We start from the raw sequence: 23,704 nt of genomic DNA on the forward strand, positions 1-23,704 counted from the left end.
TACTGTTCGTTGATATTTATTTATATTTTATTCATTTTACTATGTGTTAATAACTTAAATTAACAACCTACTAAATAGTAAATATCTATAACAATATTATTATAGTAAGATACTATACTAAAGAACTATAAACATTCAAATTTTAATAAAATATTAAGTTTGTATTTACAGGAAAGCTATATAATATGATAGTATTAACAAAATAACAATTAAAATTACAGGACACCTTTCTTTATGATATCAATGCAGTGATCACAGAAGAAAAAATTAACAGAGTCGACCTTCTTTAGTTGGCACAACAGCATCTTTATAGAGTTCAATATTCCTTGAAATTTGCAAAATCCAGATATTTGTCCTGGTTGTTCAAGACAACTCATCATTGAATTCTAAAAAAGTAATAATACATACTATTATAGATAAGAATTTTTCTATTATACTATACCTAATCATAGAAAGATTAATTTTATATAGTTATCGTGGATTTTTTAAATATTAAATTTTACTATAAACTAAATAATATCATATAGTTACAATATTTTAATATATATATAAATCGTATGTGTATAAATTACCCATATATATAATATAACATTCGTTAATCAAAACCAATTGTATTAACAAATGGAGAATATTAAATTCAACCTTAAAATAGAAAATAATTCACAACTCAGACTTCGGCGTATTTATCTGCTTACAATAATCTATAATTTGATCTAAATATTTGTATCCATCAATACGACAAACTATGGTGAAAATAAGAAAATGATAATACCAGTGATATAAATGTATAATGCTCGTCGTAGGTACAATAATAACGCACTTATTCAAATATAAATCGTAATTGAAAATAAAATACTTTTACATACACGGCAGTTGTTAAAGTTGTTTCCGCAGGTTTAAAATCCATCATACAAATTTCGTTTCCTTACAATTAAGGAATCATTTTCGCACTCTCGCATTGTACATAGATACAGGATACCTAACACAAATATTACGACCACAAATAGAGTATACTTGTGAAACAAGTCGAAATAAAAAAATTGTAATGCTATGATCCATTCCCTATGGCATCGTACCGGGTGCAAGAAATACAAGTAAAATTCAACGGTGTAAGTGACAATTGCTTACCGTTAAAATACAAATGATTGCGGTAATAATGATGTCTCGTAGTCTGTACTTATAGCTACCTACAGAAAGTGCCATACAACCGGTCGGGGATGGATTACAATAATATAGAGACAGCTCAGTAATTGTTCAGCCATCGCTACCCGGCTATATCGTTGTCAACATATTTTGAACTTGGACCTAAGTTCAATTGGCCTTCTGCAGTAGGTGATTCTAAGTGAACGTATTAATAAACAATAATCACGCAAATGCACAATTTCAAATCACAATACTCCAAAATATTTACCTCCTAATAACTAATCAAGTCAAAACCCTATAACACAACTAACTAAAGCCACCCCCCCCCCCCTTAATGTATTTATGAACTTTATTTTCTCTATAAGACTCACTATGCAAGGTTTAAAAATTGAATAATAAAATAAAAACGCATACAAATGAAGTATAAAAATTCTACTTATTACCAATATATTATTCAATATTAATACATCTCATCAAATATATTAATACTCCAGTCACTTTAACTCGTGAGTACATCACTAAATACATCAACATTTTATTATTGACAAATGTATGGTAAAATTAAAAAACATGCACAAGATGATCACTTAGATTTGACAGATTTACAAATAATACCTACACATTTTGCGACACACCTTAAGCACTGTATAAAACCGTAAATACATATTTTGTGTGAATAAAAATTTTTTAAAAATTTTTGAAAATATTATGAACTATTATATTATAAAAATGTTGTTTAAATTAAAAAAATTATATACTTTTATAAAAAATACTTACTATACTTAAAAACATGCTATCGTAAAATATCTTCCGCCACAGTGGATTCGGCTTTCCGACATAGCTTGTCCATAGTTTGCATACATTCATTCAACTGGAAAGTGACCTTTGGCAGTTTCTCTTGATAACATACCTATAACACAATCTACTCTGTCGTAATCACATTGGCTACGTCAGTAGATTTTGCTCTAGTTGCTAGCTAGAAGTTTTTATTTTCATCATTGACGCCAACATTAGTGTAGCACAAGTCTCTGGCTCCGCTGTCTTAATGTGTATAATATGTACAATATGTAAGCAATTATATTTAATGAAAAATAAATAAGTCTTACTTACAATATTATACTGTGACATAATATTGATGAATTGATTGTTGTGTAAAAAATGATTTTTCTGGAGGAACTTCGATACCTGGGTCACCTCTGACCGTCCGGCTGCCATATACCGTCAGGTACATACATTATAGACGGAAATTTTGTTATACCCTGATGGCTCTCAATTTTTGGAAGGACTAATATGTGCCTATCGAGTTCATTTAAAATTGAGTAGTACTTAGCACAAGTAACTAGTGTAAACTGGTATACGCTTACCCAAAATGTTTCGTATATTTTTTACTACAGACGCTTCTCTAATGAATGATTTAAATAATGTTCTGCCGCAAATAGTAGATAATTTATTTGTTTCTAGAACAGCTGGTACGGCCAAACCTGGTCGATTTATTCTTTTGTGGCTACCCGACATGGGGTGCTTACATTCTCCACCATACAATCAATAAATTTATAAACGATACAATTTATTGATTTCAGTCCAAGCCATCCTAAAATAAACTGCAAATTTTTACCAATTTTTATAACTGTCTATAACGCGCCAAATCATCGTCCACATATTACAATATCATTATCTTTCACGATTTGAGTGATATTTATACAAAGTCAATATAAACTTTTTTATTTTAGCCACTACTTTCAAATTTGTTATCCGCCGAAAAGTGAAATTTACCGCCTTTTATTCAATTTAATCTCTTTTTTAATGCACAATTTTCTCCGTTCGGCGAGCCTGGAGATTCGCTTCGGACATAAGTGTCTAAAGCATTAGTCAAAGGAATGTGTAAAAACTTATTTATATGTTAAAGATTTTTGATGTCTTTCTTGGGTTTACAAAAGTTTTAAATTTAGATATACAACCTAGTAATATTCATACCAGCATCTATCAGCATTTCCAACATTTTCACATATAATATGAATAATAGATAATTTTATTTACCTGTATGGCTGTATCTTTTCCTAATGTTTACTGATAAAAATATATTTTGTTTTGTTTTTATTATTCATAATATTTATATAATATTGTGCTAATTATAATTGGATCATTATATTGTTACTATAAATAGTTATTAATAATATTATAATAATAAGTTAACTTATAAAATAGAGTATGTTGTATAATATATCTATATTTGTTTGATAAATTAAACTTTAGAATTTTTCAATTCGTGTAAAATATAATATTACATTTAATTTAATCATTGATATTTAAGACAATATTTAATGGACCTAATTTCATGTTTCTAGGTCTAACCATTTCATCGATAAAAATAGCTGAAAATCATTTTTTTTTACTTTTCATTTAAAGGTATATTCTATTAGAATCAAAAAATTCTGGTGGTGATTTATCATGGTGGAAAAACTTCACGAGTACCAAGGCCCGATAGGTATTTTACATACCTGGAGAGATTTGTTAAGAGATAAATGGGATGGATGGAAGGAAAAACGGCCTAGAACACTTTTAGAGCTCTTACAGTCATTAGGTTTGGCCGAACGTCCAGAAAACCAAAAAGAGGATGAATGTCCACCTGAAGTTGATATGGAACAGTACTCTCACATATTTAGGTGAATCCAATAATATTCATGAGAAAAGTACTAATTATTGTAATGTGGAGATACAAACCAAATAATTCAACATCTTTAATTTATATAAAAATAATTTTAACTTATGTTGTATGTGTTGTAGAAAAAAGACTAGAAGGGAACTTGTACGCATATCCGCTGCTGTGATGGGAATTGAATTTTCGTATGCAGCAGAAACAGCATTCGTATCTCCAACACTTTTGAACATTGGAGTCGACCATCAACATATGAGTCTTGTATGGGCTGTATCTCCTTGCATTGGATTTTTCGTCACGCCCATATTAGGATCTTTAAGTGACAGGTGTACACTTCCGTTGGGACGACGCAGACCATTTCTCATAATGCTAGCTTGTGGGGTATTTTTAGGTAAGTTACATAAAACAAATTATTGCTCGTATACCTATATAATATCTAAATGAATATTATTTTTTATATTTTTTATAGGTCTAATATTGGTGCCAAATGGAAAATTATTGGGACATTGGGTGGAAGGTGATTTAGCACCAGGAAACAATTTCTGGGCAATTTTTTTTACAGTGCTAGGTACGGTACTGTTAGATTTTGATGCAGACGCTTGTCAAAGCCCAGCAAGAGCTTATCTTTTAGATATTTGCGTACCAGGTAATTTTGGATAAAAATATAGATTTTACATAAATAACTTAAACATTATAAAATATACACAGAGGATCACGCCAAAGGTCTAAGTACGTTCACGATAATGGCCGGTCTAGGAGGATGTATCGGTTATCTTTTAGGTGGAATTGATTGGGACTCGTTGAAATTTGGTAAAACATTTTTTTTTACTTTATACATTAATTCTTGGACAACTTCATACGTGTTTAGGAGAATTGATGGGCGGCCACGTAAGAGCGGTTTTCACATTAGTCACTTTTCTTTTTATTGGTTGCGTAACTTATACTGTAAGCAGTTTCAAAGAGATGCCATTAAAATTATTAAGGTCCAATCAAACAAGAATATTGATCACCGCAGCTGATGAAGTTAGCAAAATAAATAACTCCAGTAAAAATAACTGAATTAAATCACGATAAAAATGTTATAGGATTTTGATGTAGAAAATAAACTCACTGAATACGCACCAAAGTCATATGGTACTTTAAAAGATGCTGTTAGTGAAAATGAAATCGAGAATAACGAACCACGTCTTATACCTGTAAGGTTGCTAGTAGTTGTTACTAACCACAAGAATTTATTTTATTAGTTGGGTACTTATACAATAATGATATTATCTTATTTTTCATGACATATGTTACAGGAACATGCAACGTTTGGCCACTACTTGAAAACTATAGTCGTAATGCCCAAATCCATTAAGTTATTGTGTCTGACAAATTTGTTCTGTTGGATGGCTCATGTTTGCTATTCGTTATACTTCACAGATTATGTGGGCGAAGCTGTATTCGGAGGCGATCCCACAGTGGGTTTATAATTTTTTTAATGTACAAGCCACATTGCAGGTTTACTGATACTGCAAGAGCACCGTGATTTCATACTGCAATATGGTCATCATGTGCATAAACTGTAGAAAATATAAATAAACATTTTTTTAGGCTTTAATGGGGACCGAGAAGAAAATACTTTACGAACAAGGTGTGCGATTCGGATCGATCGGTATGGCGATGTATTCGCTATCGTGTGCGTGTTATTCAAGCGTAATTGAAAGACTTATAAAACGATTTGGGTGAGCGCTGTAACAACCACTTGGTGTCTAAAACACTTTATACTGTTTTGACAGAATTAATGTTTATCGGACAGGGCCAAACGGGTGTACGTCGGAGGTCTACTGTTTTATTCTACCGGTATGTTTTTAATGGCCATCACACGACACAAGTTTAGCGTGATATTTTTCTCCTGGGCAGCCGGTGTGATGTACTCTACGATGTTCACAATGCCGTATTTGCTGATCGCCCATTATCACTCGACCAACACGGTATAGTGTTAGATTAATATTATGTTCTGTTCTAATAACCTGGGATTCTCGACGAGAGTTGGATTTTATAATTTTGTATTTTTTTGCTTTCAAGTTTGTTGAAAATGTCAGTGGTCAAGAATCAGATGATCAAGTCAGAGGTTTGGGCACAGACGTAGCTGTGGTCAGTTCCATGGTGTTCGTGGCTCAGTTCATACTGTCCATGTGTATGGGAACAATTGTCAGCATATCCGGGACGACTTCGGCTGTCGTTTACACTGCATCGTTTTTAGCGTTTTGTGCTTCGATAGTCGCTTAGCAAATCGTGTATTTAGATCTTTAAAACCAACAATCTCAGAATCCCAGAAAAAAATGCCTATTAACATATTTGATTTTTCCACTAGTTACATATTTTGCTTCACTAAAATATAATCACATAATATTATATCAACAAAATAATCATTTTTATTCGTTTTATATACCACTATGAACTTTAACTTATATAATTACTTAAATGGTATATCAAAAATCCGTATCTAAATGAAATATCACATACCTACCTATTGTTGTTTATCAATTGTTCTTTACAAAATTAATTTCGCTTAATGTGTAACCCTTAAAATACAATCCACTACATACTAAAATATTTCACTTAAAGACGACGATGAATTACATGCTATGTGTTAATTTTATTAAATAAGAAGTTCAAGACAAGAATTTAATCAACAAAGGTTTTGTTACTCATTTAATCTTTTACACATCAACATTTTAAACTTAGACATGTTGTAGTTCAATTATTTGAAGAACGATTTTTACCAATATCTTGAATGAAATATCTACTATTTTATACACAATTTAAGATAAGAATTATATATAGGTATACCTATTCAGGATTTCTAAAGTTTAACTATACTTATAAATTTACTTAATTGTTAAATAAATTATATTATTTGATTCAACATGTTTATTTAATTAAAATACGACGAATTTTGTTTTAAAAATAATAAAATTACATATTAATTACAATTTATATACTTATTTAACGTTTGAATAATTAACTGTATTCATTTTAATTTTTAATTATTAATTATAGGTATGTTTTATAATATTTAAACCAACTCATATAGTGGAGTAATATAATTACATTATTATAATATATATTTATCAAATAAATCAAAAACATGAAATATCCATATAACACTGATAATTAATTTAAAAAATGTGCTTAGTCATTATATTATATGTTCACATACGAGTATAAGAGTATGTGTGACATTCTGACATTTGTATATTTATATAGGTAGTTACATGCGTTCTAATTTAAATGGTCTAAATAACTATGAAAACTTATTACAATCCTATTATTTTAGGCACGTAGTTTAATTTTTCCGGTTGTTGGACACTTGTAGAGTGTTAACATTGTCTTAGACGCACTGACTCAAACTAGGCAGTCAATTTTAAAATGTTCTTTATACTGTACGTCGTATTAGCAACTCATTGCCACGCACATGACAATATATTCCCCGAAGCTTTGGTATTTGAAGGATTAGGCTTATCTGACATGGTCAATAATTCAAAATCCAGTGAAATTCGTAACAATACCATAATAATTGCAGGAGATTTAAATGACGCCTTGACAACCATGAACTTCCACAGGTATGTTTTTTATTTAATACCTACCGCAATCACTAGTCAAATAATAAATATACTCCTATATTAAAATTTACAACGATCGTATAGGTTATTACTGGAGCCCGGATTTAAATGCTCTGGAACCATCGAAAAATGATCTAAAAAATAGACAAAAATTGAAAAATAAATTTTACTTCAATAATATATACCCTTAAAAATTTACATATAAAGTTATTCTTTTAATGTCTATGTTATAGGTACCTACCTAATTAATAATTTACTTAAAATAATTTACTAGACTTTATTTTTTTTTTTTTTTAACCGAAATATTTGAAAAATTTGATGAGTTAATGCGGAGATGTATCATAAAACGATTGACAATTTGAATAGAAAAAACATAAAAGCCTATTAAACAAAACATCAAGAAAAACAAATTAATGTATTATCTTTAGATAATATTTTGAATTAGTTTAGTTTAAAATAGTGAGTCGTAGGAATAATAACTATAATGTACAGATATACAAAAACTAACAAAATGATCGATAAATGCAAAATAAAAGTTTCACCGTTCAAAAAATATGTACTTGAAAAGCATTGTTCTAAGATCACCCAAAAAAATATGCACTTTACATTGAAATCCGGACGTTAGGTATAGTTATCACTAATCAGTGAATCAAGTGTAATTACTGCTTGAGGTTATATTACAAATTTCGAATTGAAGTTAGTAAGTATCTACTATTTTAACATTTATTCGTTTTAAATTCAACCAACTTCATAATGTTCAATGAAGTATAAAAAAAATGTTCTAATAACTTTATATCAGAGATTGCTGGCAATCTTATTAGATCCACGTCTAACATTATCTTTCCATCTCTTACTCAACTACCTCATTCTGACTTTACTCCTTTTATAAAACGCTATATATCTAATCTATGGTCCTCATATTGGAATAACTTACCTGCAAACTTTGCCTCAAGATATAGGGACATAACACCTATATTCCTAATAATATCTGGTTCAGCAAATTAAATCTGCATAGATCACATATTATACAATTTAACAGATCAATTAAGCCATTCTCTATTACCTAGGCATTCGTTCAAACTTGGTTTAAACGATTCTTCCTTTCGCACACTTTATCTCAATGAGTGTATTTGTGATCTATCTCATATACTATTTGATTGCCCAGCTCTGATATCCGAACGTCTAGTCTTAATTAATTATCTTAGATCTTTTAACTGTGCCTTTAATCTTCACTCCATTCTCAATACTAACTGCATCTTCACTATTAAAAGTATTATTAAATTTATTTCTTATTTTATATCAGTCTAAAAACATATAACAAACTTACAAACCATGAAACAAATTAATATTATTTAATAACCACAGTGTACCAATTATTATTTCAAGAACGTAACAAAGATTCCATTTGAAAAACTACTTTATTATTAATAAATAAGTAAGTATTAGGTATCTATGACAAATAAAAAGTACGAAAAAGAAAAATTGGCAGAATATAAATTAATTATTTTTAAATGCCATTATTTGTTGTTAATTCAAATAGGTATCTCAATAATAGTTCGTTATTTAAGGCAGGATAAAATCTATTATAATACACAAGTGCAATAATATTTACTTTCAGCACAAAATTAAATACCCAATTATAAGCCTTGACTTCAAAACCAAAAAAGGTACCTATTATATTACATACAAATTATATTTGTTTGTTACTGAAGTAAATAGGTGTACATTTGTAATAAAGAAAAAATCCGTTTACTTTGAATTGTCTTTAATGTCAAATTAGCACTTTGGTTTCAAATCAAATTTTATCAAATAATAGTTATCAAACTAAATAAGCATGGACCAACATGAAACTTAAACTGTTCTACTTATGTACCTAATTAATTTATCAATAACATTCGATTAATGTATTACAATTTCTTATAGAACAAAAATAAATGACTACCTCTGTCGACAATACGTAGTTGAAGAAATATTACAAGATATTACGGACGGTAAGTCATCTGAAGGCCGATCGATGTCTCAAGATAGTCACATGAGGGGTAAAACGTCTGTAATGCAAACCGATCAAGGTTCATCTGCTTACAATGAATGGCTGATCAAGTATACATTTAAATATAAACTATACCTAATTATTTTTTAAGCATAATAGATTGAAATATGTCGTTCGCGTTGATTTTTAGAACAAAATTATTGAAAAAAATTTATGACGAATATGATTTAAACGTTAGAATGCACGAAAAACCCGTTGGATTCACACTAAAAAATGCAAATAATGAAAGTAATTACACATACCGTTTTAAAAATGTAGTACAGTACATTTTATAATATTTTCTAGGCTTAGGAACACATAACGAAGATACCATGACGAACGTAGATGACATGAAAGATTTGAAAAACGTTCATCACTCAAACGAAGGTAAAATACCTACCGTAAATAATATAACAACGTAATATTAGTTGTAAAGTAAATAATTAAATTAATGATCATTATTGCTTTGTTATTTCAACTAGTAAAATAAAGTAAAATTATCACTTAACTAATTGTAATAACCAAATTATATAGTTAGTTTCAATAATATGTTTTACTTTATCTAAAAAAGAATTAATTCTGTTAAATAAAAAATAAAAGATACCTAGGTAAAAAAAATCCCGGTTGGCTAGATCTGATTTATCGATATCAGTTTAAACGGTATCTTCTTTGAATTCTAATAAAGTAAGCAGTAGGTACTTACCTACCAGTAGGCCTACCTACAGAAAACTGGCGCGTAAGTCGTACAGGACACTTAAATCGAAAATAAGCATACCAACCAGGTACCACAGATTACATTAAAATGTACAATCGGCCAATCAGTAGATAAATAGTTTATATATTTTATTAATGACAAATTAATTACTTACTAAGAAAATTCAATATTTCCATTGGTTTAGATTCAAATCCTGGCCCCAGTGGCAGTGAAACGGTCAGTGTGGATTTTGCACAAAGTCACTCTATACAGTACGATATTGATAATGAAAAAGAGTACAAAAAACCAAGTCGACCGCACCATGGACCTCCTGATTTCAACCCTACACAATCTACTCAACTACCTCCATCAGCACAAGAATCCTCTTTCCCACAATCATCACACGAACCACCATCATTTCCAAATGACTATGGACCCCCACCATTATCAAATGAAAAACCTCCATATCCATCTGATTATGGAACGCCATCATCACAGTCGTCATATGGGCAACCACCAACTTCTTATGGACGACCACCGTCATCGTATGGAACCCCTCCGTCGTCATATGGACCACCTTCGTCGTCATATGGTCATTCTTTTTTGCCTCCTTCAAATTACCATTCATCAAATTATCCACATCCTGGATTGATTCCACCAACTGAAAATACAGGTGAATACTATCAGTGTTGTAATACATATTGACTTTTTATTTTATTTATTCTTTACTAACGGGCGAAGCCTTTTATAACAATTTAACATTTTGGTTAAAATAAATAATACAATACCGCACATATATATATATTTATTTATAACAATAATGGTAATAAAATAAATATACAATACGGCAATACAGCGCATTAGATAGTTAAGTAAAATATAATAACTAGTAGCCTATATAGTAACACCTAATTTCATCAGTATTGATGAATGATGAGTGGCGCTTTCGTTAGCCAACCGCATCATACGATCCAAAGATTGTTTTCTAGTTTACCTATTTAAACAATTCAAAGTTTAAAAACTAATCTAAGATTAGTAAGTATAAATTACTCAAAAGTGTACATACTATTATAGATATAAATGTATAAGTACAACACATCATTTTTAGAATTTTAGAATTAATATGCGCCTATTATAACTACCTACCTATTGGCTTTTGAAGAAGGTGACTGGTAAGTAATTATCAGGTACGTCATTTTTTTTTTGAATAAATATTTAACTTAGTCACATGGGTATCTAATATCTATTAGACAGGTATTACATAATATCGTCTTTCTAGTATTTCTATCTTACCCTCATTAGCTAGAGAACAATAAAAGTGCGAACATTTAAAATATTAAAATATGATAAGATAATAAGAAAATAAAAAATAAAGAAAAATAAAAATAAAATATAAATAGTGAATATATAATTTTGTTTAATTGTTTTCTTTAATAGGTAACTAATAAACAATAAATATAAATAAATTTAAAAAACACTTTTTTTGAAAAGGGGAACGTGTAAAATGTTAAAGATAAGATTATGTTTTAGTATTGTTGCCATATATTTTTGATGCTATGCAAACCCAATCACTAACACTATTTCAAGTCAATAACGCTTTAAGTATTAAAAATCAGAAAAATATAATAAAACTAATTTAAAGAAAGATAGGTAGTGTATGATGTCTATTGACTATTTATAATTTATATGTATACATTTCTAAAAATACGTATAGGTACTTCGGTATTTTTATATAAATGTATATTGCACATGTGCAGCCTTGTAAATTATAACTCAAATTAAATATATTATGCGTATTGTTTTAATACAAAGGTTACAATGTTCCAACTCGAGACATCGAAACATTAAGTCAATCGAATTACGAGGTACACAATTCTAATAGAGAACCATTTATACGAGGACTTACCGCAACGGATATGTACGATCTAACCTTAACGGCTATTGCATTTTTGGGGTTCGGTACATTTGTCATGAATCTAGTAATGGATGCGATGGCGGTAAGTTCGTATCTATCATGTAAACGAAACCCTCAAATCACGATGTAGATAATCCATGCAAATCATCTACATGGTGCCTCAAACTCAAATAGAATAAATTATATAATACTGCAAAACGTATAACGGCTATTATACATATGGAATAATCATTCAACAAGCCCTTGTTGAAATTCGTGGTTATTTCAGGTGCAATCGGGAGCAACACTAACGCTAAACTCGTCGCCATTACATCACGGTGCCACTGTGTCCAGAGTCAGAAGACACAATATTAATAACCCCATATTTTGGGAAATAAACGAGCTGTCGTGGACCATAGTATCGACGCTTGACAATATGATGGCAAGCGTGGACGGGACCACTGTGAATTGCGAAGAAGCCAAAATATTATGCCAAAGATCCAAGAAACTAGTAAAAACCGGTATAAACTTCAGTTCAAAATTATTGCCGGTTTGGAAGTGAGTTGAAATTTAAAAAGGAATACAAAAAAAAAGAATATTTTTAGCAGTAAAAAAATCATTTTGACTTTTAGAATTAAGTATAAAGATGTTTTTATCTTAGAGTCTGAGCGGAGCAAAGAATATATTGATTTTACAATGATAAGTATTTTTTGATTTTTTTGTGTGGGTCTGTTTAGAGCAAGCTTTTAGGGCAATAAAAATGCTTTGATTTTTTACTTCAACATCTTTTCTGGTAGGGACAAAATCCAAAAGGTCAAAAGTTATAAATTCCATTAGTATATATCCGTAGATATGTTATCCTTTTTTGTAGGACAACGCTCAGTATAAATATAAATTATACATTTTGAATTTAATAAATGATACGGATGTAGCGGGAAGAACGGCCCCACTGGTTGAAGTGCCCCTCTACAGCGCCATGATGAAACCACAAAAAAAAAAGTATATATCCGTAGATATTTTAATGGGAAATAAAAATTTTAATTTTGTTGTAATTTAAAAATATTATTCATTGGTATTTGAATCTCTTAAAATATATTACTATATTGTATACACTCAATGACTTTTCAAATACCACATTTCTGGACAACATTAATTTAACTTCTATATTATAAATGCCTAAATGGCTAATAGTAAAATAAATTAAATTAATCACAATAATATCATCAAATATACTACCTATGTAATATTATATGCTAACCCACAGTCTTTACTCAGAATCGTTTTTATATATAATGATTTCATATCATCTAATTCAAATTTAACACATCAAATACAGTAACTCTCTAGACACCTAATGTACAGCAGAGCGTTATCCACTTGCCCAACTTTTCCAAACTTGATCATTATTCCCAACATAGTCAATAATAGTTATGTTATATTTTTTAACCTATTTGTAATAGGTTAAGAATAAATTTGTGTAGTATTTTTTTCTTTTTGATATTTAAAAATTTGAAATACCAAAAAAGTATAAAAATTGGTCGACCAAATATTATAACAAAGGTCTAACAAATCTGATTTTGTATAGAACTCCCAACAAATGTTATTCACAATTCAAGTATTAATTTAGTTGAAATACAAATGTAAAATTGTATTTTAAAAAAATATTAGAACTCAAATGACAACGAAAAAATAAAAAAATGTTGTCAATAGATTTAATGTAAAAATTTCTGTTTTCCCTAAATTGCTTTTTTTTCGATGCTCGAGTAAAGTTAATAAAGAGAACTTCTTAATTTACTTACCCTCCACCCCCCCCCCCCAAAAAAAAAGAACCAAGTAGATACCACATTTCTACCAGAAATTACACAAAGTTGAACGATTTCTGTGAAGGCTAACACAAAAAAAAATTAATAATAACACATTGTAAAATAATACAACACTCCACTCAACATCTAACACTTATAAATGCATTGAAATATCTGCTGTTACAAATATTAAGCCTAGATAAAAGCATTAATAGATATTAAACAATATATTTGATAACAAAGACAAATTTAATTTTCATATAAAAATATATGCAATATTAAATGCTATTATTTATCATATTAATATATTATAAGTGTTAAAATTTAAGCTTCAATGGTGTTTGTGGTATATTATAATGAATAGTAATTTTAAAAATGTTTGTTTTCAGTGTTGCTTTAGGATGGCTTTCGAAGAAATTAGGTACAGATAAAAGTCAGCCAGTGATATCTGCATTATTAGGTCATTGTATTTTGCCTTCACAGTGTCAATCAAATTCATGATTTTATCATCTAAGTGAACATTAAAATAAATAAATACATATATTAATTTATTGGTCTATTTTTCTCTCCTAAACTATAACATACCAATCCAATATGAGCAATTTTTTAAAAAAACTGACCTCTAAACATTCCTTCCTTTTTTTATTTTAATACAATATATAGTACAAACTACAAAAACATAGTTTACAAATTTGTTATAATGTTAATTTTGTTTAAATTGCTAAATCATCTTCTTTAATAATATAATGAATATAATAGTATATCATATTGTGTATTTATAAATAGGTATCTTATCATATGACACGCCGCCAATTAGATCATAAGTAATTAAGTTATTAATTTTAATTTTAATCAGATTAAAAATATATATATAGATACATTACATATAATAAACATTATACCATGATGTAAAGATTTACCCATTTATAGCACTAGTGGCGCCAAAGTGTTTAAAACATACTATTACAATTACATCATTCAAAGACCCTCCCCCCGCCACCCAACATTTTTGGTTTAATTGAACAATTAGCTGCAAATCAAAGCACCCACATAATGCAATGTATAAAAATTCATTTTTAGTTTTTAGCTGAACAAATATTTCAATACATTTATGATTCAAAACAAAGCAATAATGTATTGATTTTACAATGATATTTTTTTTTTCGTCTACACAAAAAATAGTAGAAAAATAATTCTCAGTACATTTAAAAAAATCAGGTAGAACAAAATCAAATTAAGGAAATTCATAAGCCGTTTTTTTTTTATAGATATTTTAAGTTTTAACTAGGCCGAAATTAGTTTAAGCAAAGAATAACAATTTTAGATATTTTGTTATAAATCCTTTAAAAATTCTGTTTATACTGTAATCAAAAAATATAAAAATATAGGCCATAGTTGTCTATAGTGTTACATAGCAGCTGCTATTTATTAATCATTTGTATATCATATTGCTTTATAATAATGATTAAAATTCTTTGTACTTAAAATTCTGGAACCACAGCCGAACCCTTGCAGTACCCTATGGTGGGCACCCCAATTACAAAATCTTCTAAGACAACTGTCATCTAAATTAGGGGATTGATGCTTCTGTAATACCTCCTAGTACTTTGAAAAAGTAATTTTTCAATATTCTTAAGTTTCAATAACTATGTTTAAGCATGAGAAAAAACCACTGGCATTAAACAACTTTTGAAAGTAATGTTGGAGGCGTAGTTATGAAAAAATATCAGCGAATATAGTTTTTATAAATGTTTGCTCAGTTGTGTCTTTAAATCTATCATTATATTAAAATATAATAGCGACACTATTTTCCAAGTATTATTTATTATAACTCATTTTCCATGTATTCTCTTATTACACAAATTAAAATTGAAGGTAAGATATATTTGGTGACATAGGTTTTAGTTTTAACACACCACTTATACATTAAATACTACTTACAAATACATCAAATTTAATAAATTATTAAGAGTCACACAAAAATTTAGCATGGTGATGATAATGCTGTTCTATAAAAGTTGAAATGAAATAAAAACCATGGCCATATCCTTCTTCAACATTTATTGAAGCTGCAATCCCTGACTTTTTACAAGCACTTATAAAACTATCCAATCTTAAATCATCTTTATGTTCATCATTATTTCCCTACAAAAAAATATTTATACATTTCATTTTCAAAGTAATCATTATAGTATGCCATTGATATTGATAAAAAATAAATTAAGACATTTTTAATATAACATATTATTTAACTTTACTTGATGAATGAGAATATTTAACTCTGGTCCTTTATAATCAGCTACTAAGCAAGTAGAATCCCATTTCTCCATTGTTTTGTTATCATTTCCAAAATAACACTCTAATATGAATCGTTCATCAGGTGATTGAGATGGATTACAAACTGGAGCTAATGCTGAGACTGAACAAAACTTGCCAGGATTTTTAAGAGCACTTATTAATGCACCATGTCCTCCCATACTAAAATATTATTATTCATTAATAATTATATTTTATTACAGTGCAATACGTAAAAATTATTTAATAAACTATAAATCTAAGAATTTAAAATATAATAGATATTATATAGGTGCCAATTTATCAATATTTAAAATTAACCTATCTTAATTTTCCTGGTTTAAACACAATAAAGCTTAACAGTTAAGATATTTTATGATTAATAATAACATCTCTAATTTTCTTTTTTAGTTTAATACATAATACATAAACATAAATACTCTTATTTAATATTTATAACTATACCTGTGGCCCATGATTGACTGCTTGTCTCTGTTGACATTAAAATGTTTCTGAATAATACTAGGTAGCTCTTCGTTCACATATGAGTACATTTGGTAATTCTTGCTCCACGGTTTTTTAATGGCGTTTACATAATATGACTGGCCGTAAGCTTCAATTTGATTATTCTCAACACCTAATCTAACCCCTGAAAACACAAGTCAATGTTTGTGACCAATGTTTATTATTACAAAATAAATTAGATATCCTTACTAGGGCAGACATCTGGTGACACTACGATTATTCCATAATGTGCTGCCCATCGTTGAAACCCTGACTTCTGTATAAATGTTTGTTCAGAACATAACATACCACCCAAATGGTATAAGACTGGAGCAGGTCTTTCCAAATTTTCTGGTACGTACACGGCAAATCTCATACGGAAATTTAACATGGCACTAAAAACAATAAAAGAACATTACATTTAATATTATAAGTAATAACTAAAATACAACTTATGAATAATAACATTGTTTTTATTTTAAAGTAACATTGATAATTAATCAAAAAGGGGCTAAGGACTAGTAGTAGCTAAGGACTAGTTTGTTCAAAGTATCTACCTATGTCCTGACGTAACTACTAACTGGTACCTTATACTTTATAGATCGGCGTGAATAGGTTTGAGGTAAATAGATTAAATTTAATCTTATGTTTTTAAAATGCCATCTTGTAAAATAGAACATAACAATGAACAGTAGGTTTGATAAAAATTAAGAAACAATAATAATATATACTATACGCTTTACTTTATGCTTTAGTCACAAACTTATCTTTAAATAATTAGTTTGTATTTTCCTTTTTTTTTTGGATACCTTTATTTCAAATATAGGTAACTATTAATAGCTAAGTATATTTTTGACACTAAAAATTCTATATTGAAAAATTAAAAACACGAGAAACGTTTTATTAAGGATTGGCCTGGTGGTGGGAAAAATTGGCCTCTTTAATTATTTGCACACCCCTAAAAAAAACTGAAATGGCACCCCTGTTCTTATGCCGAAGATTTGTTATTTTACAAATAATTTAAGGCATAGGGATTGACATATATAACTTATATTGAAAATTTAAAAACAATCCGTGGTTTTCGAGTCTATTATCAAAATTTCAAGTCAAAATTATTATGTAAGATCAATTGCCTATATTATGTAACCACCTGTGGCAATCATTAATATAAAAAAAAATGAATTCTACTTATTTGCTAGTATTACTAAATTATAATATGTAACCTATGGCAACCATTTATATACAAACATCCCATAGAATGATAGCCTTTCTGTTTTTCCGTAAATCCTCATTCGGAATAATACGAACACTAAAATAAGCACGCTACTCGATATTTTACCTCTATAAGTAAGAAAATCGAAATACTGAAAACAAATAAAAAACGATTAAGGTAAAAAAAAACCTTACTAAAAATCGGTCAGAAACAAACAATTTTGTGTGTAGCCCAAGACATATTTATTTTTAAAATGAGACAAATCGGGCCAGCCGTTCCGATTGATGAGGTTACCAGCGAACGGCTTTTCATTTTTATTATATTGATATATATTATATACTATATATTTCCATGTAGTAGGTATTATTGACTTATCGACTTATAACTTAAAAGCTAATAACAACTAGTAATATTATAATAATTACCAGTTACCAGTGTTACCACCATGTGTAACGTTACACCAGCACTCGGACCCATTACTTTCAACAAATTTCAACCATGCAGTTGAGAAACATTTCTCCAGCCCCCCTCCAAAAAAAAAAATTGTTTACGAAACTTTTTTATGCAAATATTTATCTATTGTACGTCCACTCGCGAAATCCCTTCTAATCAAGTAACGTTTTTTATACGTTTTACGCATAATTTTTCAAATATATAGTCAAAGGTAAAAATAAAATAAACCCAGGATTTAACTAATGTCTAATATTTAATGTCAGATAAATATTTATTTTATTGATGAAAGAAAATAAAAAACAATTTTAAATATATTATGATTTATTTGTATTGTTTACTACAAAAAAAACGGATATTTGCTCACGTATTCAGTCAACAGTCTGTCTTCACTATTTTTCTACCAAGAATGAAACTTTCGAAGACATTTTTTAAACAGTTTTTACAAATTTTAATTGTTACCTTACATAAAATTAAATTAAATTTGAACATGTATATTGAACAGCTGTGCGTTTTGTGCTTTTCGATTACCTCCGGAGCGGTCATCACCGTGCACCTAAGTTAGCCATAAATCGACTTCGGTCTGTTGCGACGCAATTCATTAGTTATTAATTATTAGGTACTATTAACATACTAAATTTGATTGTTTGTAAGAATCAGTCTATCTAATACATTTTAAGATGAAAATCGCAATATTGGGATGAATTGAAGCAGATAAATCACTAAATTTGACATGAAAAAACTCACTTTTATTTGTCGTTTTCTCCAACGTTGCTTCTCATTTAACTCAAACACTGAGCAAAAATATGCATTTTAATCATTCAACGTATAATTCGCCATTTTTAAAATCGTATTCCAAGTATAACTCGACCTCATTAAGATCCATAAACGTAAGACCAAAACGTTTGTCCGAGCCATATTCCTATGTTAGATTTTTTATTTTTGTACTCTATTACGAGATCTACTGTTTGTATTTTTCTTCACATATGACCTATGATCAAATTTGAAAAAAAAGGTATAAGTATTACAATATTATTTCATAAATAAATTTACAAGTACCTATAAGTATAGGTTATGTATTTATAATTTAAATAAATATTTAAATATATAAATATACATAATTTATATATTTTTTATATTTAAATATAGGTAGGTAAAGGTTCACACCATGACTAATTAAGATGAAAATTATATCCAACAACAGTTATATTAGAAAATCTTTATTTTGCCTTAAGACGAATTGATATTTCAAAATCAATGACCAAAGTTTCTAGATTTAAATATTTGTTAGAAAACAGACATGTTAACAAAATTGAACTCACATAAACATCTGGAATTCATTGGAACACAATGAATAGATATAGATTTAAAAAATAAAATGGGAATTCCACCAACCCCATGGCTCTTCTACTGGAGTTTTATACACTGTAGCAGGTTGAGGTATACACCGGACATACAGTAGGTACCACTAAACGTGTACATTATTTCCCCACTTATACCCGTTTCCACTAAAAGTATATCTTGTACTTTTCCTAATAACTAATAATCGATTCCACCAAATAAGATAATGTCCTATAATACTAAAAGCTATTAAACAGTAAAGTTGATAAATAAGTATATAATATTGAGTAGTGAGTACTATCATATATTAATTATTATAAACACTAAACAGAATAATATGTTTTAGTTAAATAGTTTTTATATAATATGATATTATAAGAATAACTATGCAATAATAATAACTCTGTACCAAATCAAAGTCTAAAAGTTGAAAATAAAATAAAAAATAGATGAGTTTAAATTTTTTTTTAACTGAAGAGTAATATTACACCTAAGCACCTTTTAATACATTTTTTCAAATACTTATAAATCAAATAGTAATATCCATAATAATTAGTTATCCAATACCAAATTGTATTCAAAAAACAAAAAATACATGTATATTAAATATATATTTTAAAATTGTAGGGTATACTTTTACAAATTCGTACCTGAAATTTAAAACAAAATTGCATTGTAATAAATAGTTGGTAAATACATTTATAATTTATTATATAACCTATAAATCAAGGTGTATATATATATACATACATCCACCTTGCTAGTAATCAATAATATTATTATATTTCTATATTCTATAGTCTAAGCGAGAGATATTCAAACCGTGAGTTGGCGCTTCCAGAGAGGTTGGTAAATGGAACTGCGTCAAAGAACCAGAAACCAAAATTAATGTAGGTCATAAATATATGATTATTAATTAATAGAAATATTATTTATAATAACTATAACAATTATGAAAACGTTTTGAAGTTTATTATTAGTACTTAAATCATTATTATTATCACCCGTATTGTATATATTTTACATCCGTTGATTTAATTTTTCTCAGCGCAATTTGTGTTTTCTCTCTCAGACCCAAGCGTAACAACATAGATAAAAAGTTTCACCTAAAACCGTTTTTATGATTATTAAGTAATCTTACAGTAAAATCACTTATTACAAAAATTATAGAGGATACAATTTTTAGGGTGTCATAAACCGGTTTTATATTTTATTATTATATCACTTAGCATTCGACATTCAAAATAAAACTGAAATAATATTCACTTCAATAATGTTTAAATTGTTTTGAGACAAATGTTAGACAAATCGATATGTTATATTATGCCCTTAAAAATATAATCTCTATCGTTTTTAAAATAGGTGATTCTGCTCTAAGATAACACAAAAACAAAAAAAAATAATTCTGCGTAAATGTGTTTTGTCTATGTTGCGAGTGGCCGCGTGGGCCAAAGAGAGAATACTGTCTGCGCTGAAGAGACATCCAAATTTGGAAGCAGTCAAAATATTTTGAACACACACGACACACATGAGCTGCGGGATGAAAAAGTTTAAATACCTCTGGTCTAAACTGTTATAATTTGGTCATTTTCTTTTAATATATATTGATATGTACGTCGTAAGTATAGTATCCGACCAATTTACGATCTCGGTACCGGTACAGGGTCTAATTATTATTGCTAATAGCCATTTGCTATAAAAATGATTTTATTGAAATGTAAAATATTGTTTTTCAATATTTAGGGTTTTTAAAAAAATTTACTGTACAACAGCTTTTAATAGTACCTATATAAATTGTTTAAGTAAAAACGTGGTCAATGTCTCATTAACTGGTGACAACTGGTAACGAATATTGGTGGAAAAGGGCAAGTTACACTTTTAGTAAAAACTGGTACTTATTTGTGGAAAAAGTACCCTTTTTGACTTTGGTGGAAACAAGTACCGACCGGCAGTGTTGTAAAGTATTTGAGTAAAAGAATTCAAATACTTTTTATTTTGAAGTATTTGAATGGTATTTTAAATACTTTTTTTACTATTGAATACTATTTTATTGAATACTTTTTTTTGCTATTCAATTTCTTGTTAAATAAAAATACCGTGCCATCATGGTCATGATATAAACATTATAAACAACAAGGTATGATCGTAACTTTTTAACGGACAGATCCTCCGGTGAGCACGTGACGTAGCGTAATATATAGTAGTAATAATATATTGACAATATGATAATACCACAGATTAAATAAAACTTTATTAGAACTTTATAGAACTTTATTAAACCGTTTTATTTCATCTGTGATAATACGGATAAGTGACGTATGCGCGGACTTGATCCAAATCTGGAATTTTACGATCATACCATGTGGCATGTTGTTTATATAATAATATATATGTTATATATGTTCTATGATATAAATAAAGCCATGATTTGATTTATAACTACTTACCATTTCGGAATGCGAAAATAGTATTACCAATTATTAGTACTAGGTACCTATTTACCAAGAAAATGGTTATCAATTATCATTATCGTTTATCGCTGACGAAGTCGATGAAAGTATGGGATATCCAAATACATAATATAGCTTTAAAAATGTTTAACTATCAGTGGTCGAAGTGGGGGAGATATGGAGGGATGACATCCCTCTACTTTTTTGTATTTACATTTTTAATCCCTCTACTTATTTTGTCTAGAATAACGCATTCCTCCTAAGAATTGTGTTTTAAAATGAAATAATTATTATGATTTTTATATTTATACCTATGTATAAGAAAACTTTATTTTTCGTATAGGCCTAAATCTGAATTGTAAGGCATCCCTCCACTTATCTTGAGCCATTTCGACCACTGATAACTATGTAGGGAAAAGTTCATTGTCGTGGTACAACTATCATTAAAAAAGAACCAACATGACTGATCGGTTTTTGATTATTGAACAAATTACGTTTATAAAATGCAATAAACAAATTTTTTACTATAACAAATTATTTCAGAACTAAAGGGTTTTTTTTTTTATTTAAAGTTTATTTCAAATACTTCTGAAAAGTATTACTCAAATACTTTACTATTTATAGTATTTGGGTGGTATTTTAAAAGTATTTGAGTAATTACTTAAATACTTTTAAAAAGTATTTTTTACAACACTGCCGACCGGGGCAAGTATAATGTACCTAAAGGCAAAGGCCTTTGATTACAATAAGAGGATTCAGGTTACCAACAAAGGGTTACCAAAACTAAAAACCTCGCCAAAAACTGAAATTTGAATGGAAATGCATAATATTACTTACTGATGGTAAACGGAATTGGTGAAAAAGGTAGAAGTCCGTCACCTACTTTACAAGATGTGCATACGTTTATAATACAACGCAGCAACTTCTGTCATTTCAGTTTTAAATAGAGGGGGCAAAATTTTTGATCAGCATATGTAGTGAGTAAGTACAAAAAAAACTATACTCGAATTTCAAAGTTAAAGACTATAAAATATATTAATTATGATCGTGACAATAATAAAATTATAAAAAAATAGTCATGTTTTTCACCAACAACCAGCTTTTTGAGGCTGGGCCGCTTTGAAAATCAGACAGGGCCACAGGGGCAAATGCTCACTTTGACCCCATCAAATGACACCACTGAGCTGTGAGTTACCACTGACCTGTCGTGTTCGAAAACTTTTTGCTGTCCGCCGAAACAGCGGTTGTCCGACACCACCTTCAATTGCTGCTTCGTGTTATTGGACCACTGACGTGACCCACACAATCTTTGACTAACCTGGTCCTGGTACGGTCGTGGCTGCTGGAACTTGACTGTGTGAACTGCTCGACCCAATGACGGACAGACCGCGAACAGGTGATATCCATGGCGGAACATGGGCATAATATAACATAACGGACTGCGCATATTGTTCTATTACCTATAGTCACCTATATACTCGATATCAGCGTTGTGATTTTAATTTTTCCGTTGGGTTGTGTTGTTTGCACAGATATATTAAAAAACAATAAAACATATTAGACATGACAAATTGACAAAAAATATTATTTTTATATTTCTATGATATTAGATATGAATGATATGA

At 29.0% G+C, this 23,704-nt stretch overlaps 3 protein-coding genes and 1 long non-coding RNA gene across 5 annotated transcripts; 2 read left to right on the top strand and 2 right to left on the bottom strand.

Moving 5' to 3' along the window:
• Positions 1-225: 225 nt before the first annotated feature.
• On the bottom strand, positions 226-3,215 carry LOC111035891. Its single transcript, XR_002604691.1, has 3 exons — positions 2,254-3,215; positions 1,921-2,184; positions 226-386 (listed from the first exon to the last, which is right to left on the bottom strand). It is a non-coding gene; the product is annotated as an uncharacterized LOC111035891 (long non-coding RNA).
• A 376-nt stretch (positions 3,216-3,591) lies between these two features.
• On the top strand, positions 3,592-6,655 carry LOC111035890 (proton-associated sugar transporter A-like). The gene is made up of 10 exons (XM_022317710.1): positions 3,592-3,806; positions 3,928-4,190; positions 4,269-4,445; positions 4,508-4,609; positions 4,668-4,822; positions 4,885-4,995; positions 5,098-5,259; positions 5,393-5,523; positions 5,598-5,772; positions 5,867-6,655. The coding sequence occupies exons 1-10, from the start codon at positions 3,592-3,594 to the stop codon at positions 6,068-6,070; spliced, it is 1,695 nt and encodes a 564-aa protein (XP_022173402.1). The 3' UTR covers positions 6,071-6,655.
• Positions 6,656-6,946: 291 nt separating this feature from the next.
• LOC111035875 lies at positions 6,947-14,503 on the top strand. Its single transcript, XM_022317689.1, has 8 exons — positions 6,947-7,407; positions 9,331-9,507; positions 9,588-9,685; positions 9,743-9,823; positions 10,336-10,803; positions 11,943-12,127; positions 12,314-12,582; positions 14,216-14,503. The coding sequence occupies exons 1-8, from the start codon at positions 7,214-7,216 to the stop codon at positions 14,325-14,327; spliced, it is 1,584 nt and encodes a 527-aa protein (XP_022173381.1). The 5' UTR covers positions 6,947-7,213; the 3' UTR covers positions 14,328-14,503.
• On the bottom strand, positions 10,686-23,640 carry LOC111035877 (S-formylglutathione hydrolase-like). 2 transcript variants are annotated; one of them, XM_022317691.1, is made up of 6 exons: positions 23,282-23,640; positions 16,836-17,020; positions 16,587-16,770; positions 16,085-16,304; positions 15,768-15,971; positions 10,686-10,791 (listed from the first exon to the last, which is right to left on the bottom strand). In XM_022317691.1, exons 1-5 carry the CDS (start codon positions 23,524-23,526, stop codon positions 15,792-15,794), a joined length of 1,014 nt encoding a protein of 337 aa, XP_022173383.1. In that variant the 5' UTR covers positions 23,527-23,640; the 3' UTR covers positions 10,686-10,791; positions 15,768-15,791. The 2 variants fall into 2 exon arrangements, with proteins under 2 accessions (XP_022173383.1, XP_022173382.1); XM_022317690.1 differs by lacking the exon at positions 10,686-10,791 and having other exon boundaries at positions 15,632-15,971.
• Between the last annotated feature and the right edge of the window lie 64 nt (positions 23,641-23,704).

This window comes from Myzus persicae, unplaced genomic scaffold, assembly GCF_001856785.1.
Source record: "Myzus persicae strain clone G006 unplaced genomic scaffold, MPER_G0061.0, whole genome shotgun sequence".
In the NCBI taxonomy this organism is placed as follows: domain Eukaryota; kingdom Metazoa; phylum Arthropoda; class Insecta; order Hemiptera; family Aphididae; genus Myzus; species Myzus persicae.